The 16,115-nt window shown below is 42.3% G+C and overlaps 1 protein-coding gene across 4 annotated transcripts in view; it reads left to right on the plus strand.

Moving 5' to 3' along the window:
* Positions 1-3,309: 3,309 nt before the first annotated feature.
* STUM (stum, mechanosensory transduction mediator homolog) overlaps positions 3,310-16,115 on the plus strand; it is a 38,615-nt gene continuing 25,809 nt past the window's right edge. For all 4 annotated transcript variants that reach the window (XM_052672702.1, XM_052672700.1, XM_052672713.1 and 1 more), the window contains exon 1: positions 3,310-3,580. In XM_052672702.1, the coding sequence (XP_052528662.1) occupies positions 3,394-3,580 (187 nt within the window). In that variant the 5' untranslated portion in view covers positions 3,310-3,393. The remainder of the gene's footprint in view (positions 3,581-16,115) is intronic.

The raw sequence follows: 16,115 nt of genomic DNA on the forward strand, positions 1-16,115 counted from the left end.
TAGGATGCAAGTGTTCACGGAATGGATTCCAGATTTCCATCTGTGTCTCACTTAAGCACTTTATTGGAAAACCTGGAATGTGGTGAGACAGACTAGAGACTTTAGAGTGTAAGCCCTGATCCAGCTGCTCTAAGTCAAGGTCATCTGTTTTCTCAAACTCCACGACAACTGACATTTAACTCAGTGCTGGAAAGCAATTTCTAAAATGGAGCACTAGACAAGGCTGATATGTGTATGAGGGAGAAGCCCTCATGTCTTGACATTGGACTTGAGAAAGTAAAACACATTAGTGAACAAACACACAACTTTGCTGGATATTATTATTATTGCTGGACATTTCTCAGATTCAGTTTTGCTTGGCCTCTCAGACAAAAGGTCTGAATTTTGGATAGCCCTGTGTGAAGCCAGGAGTGGGACTCAATCCTTTTGTGGGTCCCCCTTCCACTGTGAGCCAACTTAGCCTGGAAAGGAAGGCAGGAGCCAGAGGAGCAGCTCTTACTGGGACCCAAAGTGCCTCCCAGTGACCTCACCAGCAGCCTTGTGTGTGCAGAATGTACACGTGTACCATGTAAGCAAGAAGTGTAGGTCTCAGGGCCTTAACAGTCCTGTCACAGCAGAGTCTACATGGGCCACAAATGGTACCAGGTGAACAAGCCACACCTCTGCACTCCTCTGTGTTTCTCTCCGTAGCTCTCCATCTCCAATTTCATCTGATAGAATGGATTTGTTAATTAGATCTGAGATCCAAGAACTCTGTTCTCCTGCACAAGAACAGACTTACTGACATTTTATGTTCAGACAAAAGCAGGCTCCTTGAACTAAACTCACCAATCACAACACTCAGTGAAACATGGGAGTTAATTTGGCGTAATTGGAGCATAGATCTCCTCCTGCCCCCAGGGAACCCTTAGGGAGCAATAGCGCTGGTTAGCTCCTTGTTGTCTTTGTTAATCACGTTTCTCAATTGATTTGTGTTACTGTATCTCTCAACAGCTGGTGTGATACTTAAGACAAGGGCTTTGGGAAGGATCCAAGCTCAGCAGCAGGGCCTATTTCAGAGACAGACCTGTGCTTACTGTGGGGATGCCAGTGGTATTCATTTTGCAGATTTCCTCCTTTCACAAAGGAAAGGAAAGAAGAAAAAAAATACTATTTGAAATACATCCTGGTTATTCATCACTGAAACCCAGTAAAATAAAAGCCTTCTACTACAAAAATCTCACAATATAGCTCCTCGAAAGTCAGCTAACATCTAACATGAATGACTAACTCCTGAACTCAGCCAGGAGGCTATCCCCTCTGATTGGGGATTTGGTGCCCATGAGCCACACGTTGGATTCTTCCAAGTCTGAGGCACACAGTACCTGGGGATGCTGACTGAAGCTCCAGCACGTGCTTCTCACAGCAGCTTCCCCCTGCAGCGTAACTAACCACACTGCTCACTGACCTTACAGGAAATAAACAAATTAGCTCTTTTTTGTTGATATTCCAAGGAAATACTCCATAAAAGCACAATCTCCTCTTAAGCATTTCTGACAAAATATTGTTTCAATTTTTCTTTGCTGTCTTCTCCTCCCTATTTGGGAGATTTCCACAATGGTCTTTTGCCTGCTTTTAGTGGGATCACCCACACAGTTTCTAGAACCAACACTTGCTCATCATCTGCTTGAGTCTGTAGTGAATTACATCACTGTAAGTTACTGATTATGTTCCAGCTGTGCATGTTGCTTTGCACAGGTTCTAATTAGCCAATATTCATGGCATGAGGATTTGTCACCTGACTGTGGCTTGGCCAACCCAAAGAGAAACACAGAGTTCATGTTGCTTCCTTCAAACCCTTCTCTAGGAAGTGACTTTATGCATAGGGGATATAAAAGAATGTCAAGAACTATCTGCATATTAATAAATGATGTCACTTTAAAAACTAAATAACCTCTGGCCAAGCCAGGTTGGCAGCATGCTGCAGAAACATGTCTGTGTGTTTAATCAGAAAGAGATCAGAAGAATATTTGGATAAAAGGCATGCAGCAAACAAGCAAACAAATCCCACCATTGAAATACAAGGGCTGCTCTGAAAGTAATGCCTCCTATTTTATGATGTTGGCCCACAACATCAGAGGTGGATGTTGGTGGTATGGTAGCAGAGGCTGAACCTCCTCAGTCATATCCCGTTATATTTTGATGCCGTGGCACTGATAGCAGCACAGGGACAGCCTGACACAGTGGTGTCTGATATGGAAATGTACATGGAGCAAAAGGGCGTCACTGAATTTCTCCGCGAAGGAAAAAAGGCCCCCACTGACATTCACTGAACACTTATGGATACAAATTTACTGATGTTAGCACAGTAATGCAGTGGGTGGTGCAGCAGCAACATGAAAGACAAGCCATGTTTTGGGCAGCCGTGCACAGCTGTCACACCACAGATGAAGAGCAGCTCAACCAGCTCATCCACACAATTCGGCTAATGGTCGTAACTACATTGAAAAATAGTGTTTCATAGCTGAGAATGTGCTCTATTGTAATAGTGTTATTGTGATCTTTGTATCTGTTGTAGTTTCCTTGGAAATAAGCAGGAGGCATTACTTTCTGAGTGAGTGACACATTTTGGATGGCATGTGTATATTTTTACTGTTGAGAATCCAGCTATCAGAAAACTAACACACATAACCTAGGAAGTGCATTCTGCACCAGTGCCAACTATTTTACTTAACAAGTTTAGTGTACTAATTTCACTGAAGTCAAACTGTTCATAGAACCACAGGATCATTTGAGGTGGAAGGAACCCTCAGAGGCCACCAGGCCCAACTCTCCTGTGCTGAACAGGAACACCTACATCTCCATCAGGTTGCTCAGAGCCCCATCCAGCCTGACTTTGGATGTCTCCAAGGATGGACACAAGAATTGCCCCATCTGGGCAATTTCATCTGCTCAGCAGCACACAGCCTGACGACCACCAGCCCTACAGGACATTTCACTTTGTGAAAGCCCCATTTCCACATCGTCCCGAGCCACAAGTAATTCCAGCGCATTTTGCTTTACTAATTTTTGCGGCTCTCCATTCACTCCCCACAACAGCGGCACTTTCCCAACAAGAAACGAGCAGAGTTTAACTCGCTCCTTTCCCCACACCCGAAAGCCGCAATGCTAAGAAGACGAGGGGCGTTATTTCCCACCGCTCCGAAGCTCCCGACCGCCGGCGGTGCCCTCCCCGTTCCCGAGGGCAGAACCGCGCTCCGGCCGGGCGGCGCGCACCCCCGGGTTTGAGCTGGCGGCGGCGGGAGCGCGCACGGGGGACGGGCGCTCCAGCCCCCGGGCGGGGCCAGACGGCAACGGGAGCGAGCTCGGCGGCAGCCGGGAGCCCGTTAGGGCACCTCTAGCGCTGCTCCGGCCATGGATCCCCTGCCCAAAGACGGCGAGAGCGCGGCGGGCGGGGAGCCCAGCCGGGGCGCTGCCCCCTCCAGCGGGGTGGTGGTGCAGGTCCGGGAGAAGAAGGGCCCCCTGCGCGCAGCCATCCCCTACATGCCGTTCCCCGTGGCTGTCATCTGCCTCTTCCTCAACACCTTCGTGCCAGGGCTGGGTAAGGAGCTCCGCAGCCGCCGAGGGAGGGAGCGAGTCCCTGAGGAAAGTTTCGCGACGGGAGCGGCGCTTCGCGCACCGCCCGACGGCCGCGCCTGGGGGCTGAGGAGGGGGAAGGTGGGAGGTGGGGTCCGCAGATCGCGGTGTGGCTCCCAGGGCCACGAAGGCAGGAGCTCGGAGCTGGAGTGCCGAGGAACCACGCGGATTCTGTTTTTCTTGCTGGCAAGTCCCGAGTGAGAGATGCAGATAACGCATCCTTAAGTTGCGGTTGTAATTCCTTTTATGTTTCTTTTTGACCCCTTCTAATTAAGAAATCATTGCATTTACCTCACCTTGGGGCCAGCCGGAGCCTTGTAAAAGCAAGCCTTAGAAACACACCTGGAACAGCAGGCAGGGCGACGAGCAGTCTGGCAGCGAATAAAGTGCTCCTTTTTGGGAAAATCAAAGATCCCATCCTACCTTGACCCTCCTGTACACTGATACAGGAGCTCACCCTGCAGTAAAAAAGCTCCTACCCCCACTGGCACCTGCTTTATTTGTTCCAGGTGGCTTCATTCCTTAATGAATCTGAAAGTCCTTCTGATTAAAGTGTGACCCCCAACCTATGCAGCACGTGTAAGCTGTTGCTACTCCTGTGTGTATGCTGTTCACCTACAGGAGTGTTCCAGAGGAAAATGTTAACTTACTAAAGTCCCTTTGAATTTTCCTATAGAAAGGAAGGCATTGGGATATAAGCTGTAATAGTATCAAAGCTGCAGTGCTGCACTCTGAGGTGTGCTGTTGTCACAGCCTTTAGTGCAAGCACCTGCAGAACACAGAGCAATAAATCAAACTCTCCAGTCCAGTACTTTCATGATTTTTTGAGCTATTGTTATTTAGCAATTAATTCCTCACTGTCTTCAGAGGGAAGTTTTCAAAATCAGAGCTAAGTGAATGTAGCTTCCCACTGCATTGAAGGTGCTATGTCTCCATTGTAGGCATAGAAGAAAAAAGACCCCACAAAACTGTAGAGGAGATTTCCTGTATGCTTTTCCTACCACTTCTGACTAATCCGACACTTCACAGTGCTGCTTTTGACTTAGAAAATCCTGACCTTCCCTCTTCCTAGGAGGGCAAACCCCATAAACTGTCCCCACACCAGGATTACCTTGAGGTGTAGACATCTGCCCCAGCAATTCTCTTGCTGCTGCAGGACTGCTGGAGGCAGCGGGTGCTGTGCCTTCCCTCCCATGGAAAGGGTCCGTAAAGGATGGCAGAATGTAGCTGCCTTCTAAAGGCTAGGAGATAGGCTCCCAGCCCATGCTTGGGATGAATCTGGATTTTGTAGCTGTGCTGGATGCACTATCAGCAGGTGGCTGGACTCACCCTGAATGGTATTATTTTGTTAGGTAGATAGTTTGGATTTTTAACAGTCTTAGATTTTCCATTTGGTGCACTGATGTCAGCAGTACTTTCTGGCTGTCCATACCACCATTCATCCCAATCACCACTGTGCAAAACAGTGGTAGCAAAACAAATGAACTACAAAACAAATCCTTTTCTATGGTATTCTCTCTGACTGGCTAAGAACCTTGCTTTGGAGATGCATCCCCTACTCTGCCCTGCAAAGCACAGCACATAGTCCAACATAAATGAACTGTTCTCTTAATGAAGCTGCTAATGTCCTGTGCATTCTCATAGAAATTTTACTCAGCAATAATACACCCAAGTAGAATAGCTTTTTACTGTCTGTACCAAATCCTGTCATGTATCATACAGCCCACACATGAAGGGAAACAGGAGGAACACAAATCTGCTTGTAGGAATAGGATGAAAAGAGATCTTGTGATCTATTCAGCCTTCTCTGTGAACGGAGCATCACTTGTAAAACAAATGATATTTAATATTTATGGTGATGTGAAGTATTCACATCTAGCATCTGAACTTGTTCCTAGCAAAGTAAATGGCAAAATTCCCATTGATTCCCGCAGTACAGAGATGTAACATGTTAAAATTATGCTTTGCAGGTTTGCTATGTATTTTTCCTACTTACTGTGGCTGTATATTGGTGATAAGGGAAGTTCTGTGTTTTCCAACCCCTGAGTTCAGTTCTCCTTCTGTTTTGCATGTAGTTGTCACTGATTTGTAGTCTCTGAAACACAAATGCAATAAAGGGTCAGAGCCACTGGAATGGGCAAGAAAGTGGGCAATAGTGGATAAACCAAGTGTTCCACTGCTTGGAGACCAGTGCATGTTCACTACTGCCCAGTGCCTTAAATCAGTAATACCCCAACAGAACTTGTGTGCTAATGCAAGCTACCAGATACACAGGTGGTCAGAAAGACCTTACGCTGTTTATGCTTTGCTTCAGTACTGTTTGGACAGGAGAAGTAACACTTTCTATTTGTTTACAGTCATTTTTTCTTTTTTTTTTCCTTTCTTTTATTTTTCACTTTTTTTTTTTTCTTAACAGAAAAGCTGGGATGTTTTCAGGGTTTTATGTAGTAACCCAGAACTGCAAGTTCTGCATTGTGAACTGGGTTTTCATTACTCTTTGTATAAATGTTACAGAAGATTCAGGTGAAATTTTTCATACCCAGGGGATACGTTAAACTTGTACTGCCAAAAATTCAATTTCAGACCAAATACAGCCTGGAGAAGCCTGATTAACCCACCTGCTTGTGGTCTGTTTTTGTGGAACAAACTATCAGTTGCACACTGCTTCCACCCACTATGATAGACACAACTACTTGGTGATGTCCTGGAGCAGAATTTTCTGTAATCCATTGTAGTCTTCCTCGTGTGAGTCTGGTAGAGCATGTCCCTGCTTCAGGTTCATAAAAGGAGCAACTGGTATGAAAGGGAGATGACGGAGCTGGTGTCCTCAGTAAGTGCTGTAGCAAAAACCCTGGTGCCATCGACTGCCAGTGTTCACTGCATCACATAGGTCACAGTGGCACAGGGGCCCTGGGGATGCCTCTGAGGCCCTGGGGCTAAGTCACGTCCCAACAAGCTCTGGAGGAAGTCAGACAAAGACGCCGGCAGAAGTAAATGGCAGGGTATGGTCTGTTTTTCAATTCCTGCAGGATTGAGCAGCGTGCACCTGCAGCCAGTACGTGCTGCAGATGGCAGATGAACGAAGGGGCTGGCCGTGCCCTATAGCTGGCAGACTGTGTTCTCCTGGAGCTGCCGCGTGCCAGTCAGTGTGGGAGAAGATCTGGCTCTCTGTCATTCCCTGAGATGATACACAGGAATCTTGCCCTCCTTCCTACCCGTTTTTCCTTCTCTCGACATCACGTGTGTGGGAGGGGGGGGAAACGAAGGGGGGAACTTGAGGGGAATGTGAGAAGTGAGTGAAATTAAGTATGAGGTATTCTCCAAGATGAATCCCTCGTGTCAGGAAGGGGGTGGACTTTTGGATCACAGCCTGAATTACACATGTATACTATTTTTATGCAGAGAGTAACTGAAATACATAGCATAAGATTATGTTAGCGCAGGCTAGAAGAGCAGCCACCTGTGAGGCATGAAATAGCCTGTGATGGAGATCACGAGAGACAGCCTCTCACAGGCAACTAGAGAAAGAAGGGATGATTCCCAGCCTGCACGACCTTTTTCTTGGTGGTGTATATCTCTCCTGCTCCTGAGAGCATCACCTCCACATCATGAGCCTTGTGCTATCTGTTCATCTGCTTCAGTCATGAATTCAAGGGCTAGTCTTTCAGCTGTATAGAATCATAGAATCACTCAGGTTGGAAAAGACCTTAAAGATCATTGAGTCCAACCATGACCTAACCATACTACCCTAACTAACAACCCTCCACTAAATCATGTCCCTGAGTCTTGGTTTATACAAGCCGAGCAGAAGGTTCTCATTAAAAGCTAGTGCTCTCTTCAGCAGAATGAGTTCTCTAAAGAGCGGAAGGGAAGGACAGGAAGCACCACTCAGGAAAGCTGCAGCAATGAGATCTGCTTAAAGTTATCAATATCCATTTTATTTTTTGTTGTTGAAATTGTAACTAGATGCCTCAAGCAAATACCCATTGTCTTCATGAATGAAACAAAGAATTTTAAGGAATAAACACATTTTCTTATCTAAGGTTAACACTGCCAAAAAGAAGTTGAGACTTTCAGTCAACTGTGTATTAAAACTCAAGCTTGCTATGGCATTTGTAATCCTAATAATTCTTTTTCTTTTCTGTGGATATGCAAATAAATGAATTGATTGATAAGACCGTATGTGGAAAACAGATTTTTCAGGTTTTTATATAAATTTGTGTTTATGAACTTTACTCCTGGGATTCTGTAGCCAGAAGCATCTTTCAGCCTTTTTTTGCACAGACCAGTGGTAGACTGCAGGAAGAAGCTATATTTTCATGACAGTGTAATTAAACAAAGCAAACCTTTTGCTAGTAGAATTCACTTATCAAGTTTGTGTATCCACTGAAAATGGTCCATATGCTGAAAAGATCAAGAAGTTCTTTGTGGTAGTTTCTTCACATGCATGTGCAAGGCAGGAGAGGAGACCTGTGATAGAATTTGTTCTTTCACAACTTACTGCTCCATGGTACAGCAGCAGTGGTACCAGCTGTACTCTAATTATTCTTTGTGGAGATATAACACTGGGCATAAGATATAGCACTGGGCATAAGAACAACTGAATCTACAGATTTCTACTGTTGCAGGTTCTGTTCTGGCCAGCAGGGAGAAAGCTATTGATTTCCTCCTTTTCAACAGAGATATAGGTAAGAATTAGAAGTGTGTTATATAACTTACTTGGCTGATTGTACCAAACAGCTACTCAAAGATCTTGCCAGCACTCAGTAGTCTGGAATATTTTTGTTCCATGAAGTGTCTGGACCATCAAGAATGACAAACAAGTTTTTAAACTCAAAACTAATTCATAGGTAATTTGTGATCAGAATAAATGACAAATTATGTCAAGTTCGTAGCTCCTCATCATCACAGAATCATCATAGAACGGCCTGAGTTGAAAAGGACCACAATGATCATGTATTTTCAACCCCCCTGCTATATGCAGGGTCACCAACCAGCAGAGGCTGCCCAGAGCCACATCCAGCCTGGCCTTGAATGCCTCCAGGAATGGGGCATCCACAGCCTCCTTGGGCAGCCTGTTCCAGTGTGCCACCACCCTCTGTGTGAAAAGCTTCCTCCTCTTTTGAGACAACTCCAACTTATGTGTTAGATCAGCTAAAAACCAATAAGAGTTGTACCTTTAATGCCTCTGGCATGGCTCCTCAGTTTTAATCAGTGTTCAGTGGTGTACCCTGCAGTATTTTATGAAAAAAGCTGCTTTCTGCTTTGCAGTTGAATTTTATTAGCCCAGACTTACTTGAATACTTTAAATATTCTTTTCTTCCTCCTTTTCCATTGTTTTAGATTGGACCCCTTCCTTGTGTTATTCTGCTGAGCCTGTGTGATCACTAGTACATCTTCTCATCATTCTCCCATGCCCTTGCTTTACAAATGCAGATATGAACATACACAGCACAAGCACAGCAACACTTTGTTCTTGACTACTGGCTCTGCCACAGTCCAAATATTTAGTATTGTTTATGTTGTTTGGTCAGTTTTTATTCTTCATTCATTATGGTTGGTAAAAGTCTGCAGTTGAGCTCTACTTGTGTTTATTGTGTCTACTTTTTGGTTCATTTCACTGTCAAGCTGCATACTTACCCAGTGCTGCTGCTTTCTGAACTGTGGTCATTTTCAGACCAGCTTTTATGCTAATAAATTCCCACCCCCCACCTTTTGCTTTCATCAAAATAGAAGACAAAAGAAGTGGCCAATGACATTTTTGTTCACTGCTGTAGTTTCAGCAGCTCTGTAGATACATTAATTACTTAATGAATATGAGAGGAGATAGGGTTTGCTCAGCATCTTGTAATTTAATGCAGTTTGGACAGATGTACTTGAAGATTAAGAGTGAAGGTGGGGGCAGACAGCAAAGAAGAAATATTAAATGGCCAAGTGAACAAACTGAATTTTAAGGACTCTGGAAAGCTGTTCCAGACAAAGGGTGTGACATCGGAGAAAAATAGAGAATCAAGTCCAGAAGGAGAAAAGGACAGCCTGGGAGAGTGCATTAGCAGAGATTTGGTGGGAAGAAACTGGAACTTCCTGCAGCAAGAGAGAAAACAAATGAAAGGATTTGAATAGAATTACAGAATATTCCAAGTTGGAAGGGACTTGTAAGGATCATTGAGTCCAACTCCCCCTCCTCCTTTATGGAGGTCTCTTCCAAGAGCTCCATACCCATCATAACACAGAGTAACAACCTCAAATTCTCCAGCCAGGATCACAAATGCAGGGCTCTGATGCAAGTCACAGACCTGAAGACCTCATGATCTCACTGAAGATGCAAAATGGGTGAGGAGATTTCTTTAACAAGTGAATTTTGGGTAGTCTGCATTACAGGATAGAGGTAATTTTTTTCTAGTGCTATGAATTTGTGAGCACCAGAAAGATTTGCAAACTTTGCTGACGAACTATTGCCCTTTCCTTTTTTTCCACCATTAAAAAACCACTGAGAGGTTGTATATAGGATAAAGGGAGAAAAGGAAACCGGAACTGAGGTTTCTCAGTCTCTTTCTTACCCATCAAATCACGTACAGCACCTTAAACAAAAACTCCAATAGGTGGCAGCAGCTGGTATAAAGCAGAAGAATGGATTTTAGAATCCATCTGCAATTTTACATTTTGTAGAGACTTGAGATTGGATGGTAAAAGGATTCTAAAATAGTCCCTAAATTTGTAGAAGAGATTGGAGTTTGCAACACTTATGAAAGCTTTCAGAGATAACCTGGAAAGAAGAAATTGAAATGAATTTTCTTGATTTTCTACAAATTATAAAATCAATCTGACCTAAAACAGTCTTTCTACATCTTCCTCACAAGGGGAGTGGAGGCACAGGTGCTGATCCCTCCGGTGACAGTGACAGAACCCAAGGGAATAGCAAGAGTTGTGTCAGAAGTGGTTAGCCTGGTGTTAGGAAAAGGCTTTTCACCAGAGTGTGGTGCTGTGTGGAACCAGGGATTGGACTCAGTGATCACTATGGTCCCTTCCAACTTGGGATATTCTATGATTCTTTTGTATTTAGTCTTGTCTTCAGTTCAGTGCAGTGTCATATTTCAAACTCCTTTGAGCCCACCTACTCTTCAAATGTTGGTCTAAGAATTGGGCAGTTATGTAGTGATGCACATAGAGCAAAGCTGGTGTGGCAGTACTATTTCTCAGCAGATAGCTGGACCCAGCATCACACAGCATCTCACAGAAATCTTAGCCATCCCGAACAGAAGTCAGACCCAGGGCACCACATGGACTCAGACTCTCATGAAAATGAAAAATCTGTATTGACCAACCTTCTCTAGAGACTCCAGCCACATCAAACCCACGTTTCCCTGGTTTTGCAGAAGTTTGGGAACTTTTCCATTAAGTGAAGGATTTGATCCCACTTCCTTCTTTTTTTCCCCTCCTATCTCCAGGGTTTTTGAGTATTTGTATTAAATAGGGACCACAACTGTGAGAACTTGAAAATCCTTGGAGAAAATTTGACCTTACTGTTGGTTTCTGTTATAAAGTTATAAGCTTCCTAGGTTTCATAGTGTACAGAATCAAGGAAATTAAGTAGGTTGAAATTGAAATTTTGACTTGAAGTACTAATTTTCACATTCTCAATCTTTTTGCTCAGAGGTTTTCACAGTACCTCCTCCAGCAACATAATCATCTTTATTTAAGTGCAAAGCTCAGTTTTTCCATCCTAAAAGAATTAGAAACCAAACTCTTAGTTTCTCTCAAACTACTTGACAGTCCCCCAAAAGGCCTAACAGTGTAATCATGACTATCACAATATTTGGTGTTTCCTTGGAACCCTGTCCCCTAAGGCTCTTGGTTAGATGAGAAATTAGTCTTTAAAGAAGAGAAAAAATGTAACTAGCATTCATGGTTTTGGAGCAGGATTCAGGGATATGATGCTTTCTCAAGAAAAAGAGAGAGAGAAAGGGCAGAAAAAAGAATAAGTTACATGTTTTTCAATCTCAGTATTGAAAAATCTGATTCACGACTTTAAACACTGGAGGACAGCAATGTTATACTGAGATTTTAAATTAAAGAAGTGGATATATTGCCAACTAATTCATGACTCAAGTAGACTAGACAAAACCACAGACATTTATGCATTCAAGTCTGTGATCAAGAAATATCCAAAGTAATAAATATGAGATGTTTGAGGAAAGCTAATTGGTAGTCTGCTACCTTAAATTAAAAATTCCTGTTATAAGCATACCTAAAGAATATGCCCAGAATTGATAATGGTCAAATCTTGCTAGAGGGCAGAGTGAACATGGTCAATAGAAGGACTCTGGGAACACAATTAGTGAACAGGGTTATGTTCACTGCAGAGATGTAACCTGTACTGCATTTCTAACTTCACTAATGTTTATACAAGGCACTGTGTAAGGGACTAAGTCTGCCATCTTTGGGAAGATGAATTTGAACATACTGCAGCATATCAGCAGCTTGTCATTTATTTAGGCTGTTTTTTCAGCACGATACAAGCACTGATGAATATCCACACAACGCTTACAAATTCTGTCAGCCTGAGTCTGTGGATAATTGCTTTGTAAAAGTCACAACAGGCTAGTTTCTACAGAATGAAAAGCCTCAATTGTGAAATTCATCTTGAGAACTGGAAAAAAAAATCAGTCAAATGAGTGACTTTAAAAAGTAAGTAGGTAAGTGTTATAAGCCACTGAAGAACTGAGTTTTTTTAATGGAAATTAATAAACCGTGCTATAATGTGCCATGGTTACAAGCTTAGTTGAAAAATTGACTCATTTTACAAAGTATGAATCATAAAATATGAAAATTGTGTACTTGAGATATAATAAGCCTGATGATCACGTTAGTATAACACTGTCCAGATGAAAGTGACCTTTGCTCTTTTAGTTTAAAATATGTATTTATAGGTATGCATATATCAATTATGTATACCAACATCATGAAGTGAAATCTTTGTTTGAAATGATTTTGTCCTCATGTAGGTAGAAAAGCATTTATTGCATTTTTTTTTTTTAAGTGCATTCACAAAATAATGGATCTTAGATTTCATAAATGTGTTTTGTTAATTCTCTATTTTTAAAGTACTTGCAAGACCTCTTCTGTTGCCATGACAATTTAATTTCCATAAACATGATTTTTTATGTGTGAATATTCAGCATTGTATGTGATATGCTGTGCTGGGGAAAGGAGATGACAGCTTGGCACCACAGAAATTGCTGTGTTAAATGGCCTGTAAAGTTGTAGAAACATAGAATGGTTTGGATTGGAAGAGGCCTTTAAGATCATCTAGATCATTACCCAACTGCTGTGGGCAGGGACACCCCCTAGCAGATGAGGGTGCTGCTTCTAAACCCAGTTACACCGGTCTGCTTAGCAAGTAAACCCTTGAAACAACAGGCAGGTTGGTTTTGATACAATTAAACAATTTATTTCTTGCAGAGTTTCTGAACTGGACTGTTAAATTGTATCTGTCCTTTGCATGTGACTCCATGAAGCAACCAAACTTTCCATCTTATTTACACTGTTCTACTGCACACATTAATCTGTTTTTTTGCCTTGAGTGCTAATCCCCTTACATTATATCCGTGGTAGAAGGCTAGTGTTCTTTTACATCCCTTCTGCAAAGACCTAGATAGCAGCTCAAGTGTAAGGCAGAGCTTGAGGCAAGCCATGAGTGTGCATAGAAAGAAGAGAGGGAACTCTGTGTGTACACATCAACCATTGTGTCAACAACACATCTGAATATAAATAACTCTTAAAATCAAAATTGTGCCAAGAGGCAAATCCACATCTCCATCAAAATTGAAGATTGATTGGAGCAACCTAGTTTGAAAGGTAGATTCAAGGCAACACAGTTAGAGGTGGGACATATCTCCTTGTGATGTATGCAGCTGATAGAAGAATGTGGTGGAGCCAGAAATGGAATTTAGATCAAATATCAGTTCCCAGGAAGAACCACTGTTGCTTGGCAGCTACAGAGTGAGTCCTACTGATGCCACAATGAATAAATGCACTACTATTATTGACATTAGGAAGAAAAGATTTTTCTTCTTTGCGGTGGTAGATAGATTCTGATAGCTCTAACTTGACTGAAAATCTGGCCTGTGAGCATGTGTATTCCACTCTCATATCACTATACATTCTTTCACTGCTTATTTAATCAGTGTGTGCCAAGACAGAGCTCAGAGAAATTACAAAGAGGACAGCTCTGAGGGCTCCTGGTCACGCTGTTCAGTGCAACAATCACCTAAGCAAAACAAGTACAAAATGTTCCCATTTCAAAACAAGTTTACTTGTCAAAACCCTGATTCCACATTGTGCGGAGCAGAACAGAACTGAGGCTCAAGAAACACTTTACCTCACATCTGTTCACCATTTTTACTTTTCTGTAACATTTAGGAGACAAGCCCATGGTGTCATGGTACCTTAAAAGTACCAAGAGAACTAGGCTCAAAGGTAAGAACTAACATGAGTTCACCTATTGAGGTTGCTGCTGTGAATAAGTATTATTTTGAAGCGAATTTGTGGGACTGAGCTTTCATGTTCTTAAAAACAGATAATATTCGTCCTAGTTTGCAGTAATAAGTGAAAAAGCCACTGAGAATTGTATGTCCCAAAATAGCCAATAAACAAAGCTAAAAATCTGAGGCTGTTGCATCACAGGACATATTCTGATTTCTCCCTTACTAGTGTGGTTTTAAATATTCCTCACACTTTAAGATATGCTAGTAAATGTTCTTTAGTATACTTTGTAAAAGGAGTAATACCTGACATAAGACCTTATTCCAGTGTGATTTTGAGAAGGCTGCTATGAATGGGAGTGAGAAGTACCAAGTCAGCAGCTGAGCAAGCTTTCAGTGCATTATTACTTCAGTAATGCTGTAAAATGCAGACTACACTAAAGGCCTCTTATGTCACAGAAATATGAAGGAAGACATGTCATACTTGGTCTGTTTATGGTCTGAATGGAGAAAATAACTTCCTGAATGAAGATGATGTTAGAACAGGCAAGAAATCTACATGACTTCTTGCAGTTCTGTGCCTCAGATGACACAGCCATACTTTGTTTTCCTTAATCTCTTCCCAGAAAACTGTTTTATGTAAGCTACCTCTAATCGCTCTTGGACTTCCTCAAGAAACGAGATGTTTGTGCCACACATTAGTGAAAATGCAATTAATAGGAAGGATAGTCAAGGCAGTCTGTAGTTCTTAGGTGCTGGTCACTCCCTCACATGGTCCTGTGATCTGCTTTATGCTTTTGAAATGCACATCTTGTACATGAAAAGAACATCAATATGTTTTAGTTACTACGTGGCAAAACAACAACAACAACCCACCACAAAACAAAAAACAGCTCAGGTAAGTTAGTTTGCCTTGGAGCACTGATGCGCTCTAGAGCTGCCATTTCAAAGAATGCTAATTCGTACTGTGCATTGTAGTATAGCACTAACAGATATTTGCAGCAGCTCAGCTCCATTGTATCTCCTCTTGTTTACATCACAGTGTAGAATGAGCTCTTACTGCAGCCTTAAAATGTACAATTGTAAAATAGGTTTGTTACCTATACAGTTGTGTAGGTCACTGTGGCACTGCACAGACAATGGGAAAAGAACAGGTCTTATCCTACTGGATTGTAACAGAGATGTAACCCCAAGAGTCAGATGACAGAAGTCTTGATAGAAACATACAATACAGTGTAATGAAAAGAAAAATACTTCCTTGAGTTGTATGCTTAAAGGCAAAGCCTTAAATACACAGTTGGCACTTGTTTCTTAGCAACAGTGCTCGTCTGAGCCATGCAAACATTGTCAGGTTGTAAAAAGATACCCTCTAAGAGAAAGGTAATATGAAAGGAGCTAACATCAAATTTAAGGGATGCCTTCCTGTCATTGCAAAAAAGACAACCACATGTTATCAGCATTGCAAAGCCTTCAGACAATGATTAAGATCATTTTGAGAAACTGTAATGGTCAGAACAAAGAACTTGTCCTTTTTTTCTCCACATGGAAGAATCACAAAAATAACACTTGAATGTATTTTCATTAGTATTACAGGAGTACCATAAAAATATAGTTAAGTCTTCTCTTCCTTCTGTGTCCATAACAGCATGCCTGTACTCTACACTGAATGCAGAGGAGTCCAGCCAAACTCACTCCTTGCCCTGCTCTATCTAGTGCTAGATTTTCAGAGAGTGAGCAAAGTTGAGTGCAGTAACTTGCCTGTAGCAGCAGCTCCTCCTAAGGGAGTTGATTAGCTAACTAATAAACCAAATCAAGAGATAATGTATATTAGTATTATTTATTCAAAATAACTTACTGGTGTTCTTTTCATTGGACATGCTAGATGGGATTTGTCTACCTGTGCTCTGAGTTGGTTGCTGATATGATCTGTGAGAAGGAGTTAGGCATTATCAGCATGTGACTCATTACTGCTCTGAAGCAGGTTAAGTGAATCACACTTTCTGGGGTCCTCTGTCA

The sequence above is a fragment of the Tympanuchus pallidicinctus genome, unplaced genomic scaffold (assembly GCF_026119805.1).
Source record: "Tympanuchus pallidicinctus isolate F22 unplaced genomic scaffold, pur_lepc_1.0 scaffold1, whole genome shotgun sequence".
Classification (NCBI taxonomy): Eukaryota; Metazoa; Chordata; class Aves; order Galliformes; family Phasianidae; genus Tympanuchus; species Tympanuchus pallidicinctus.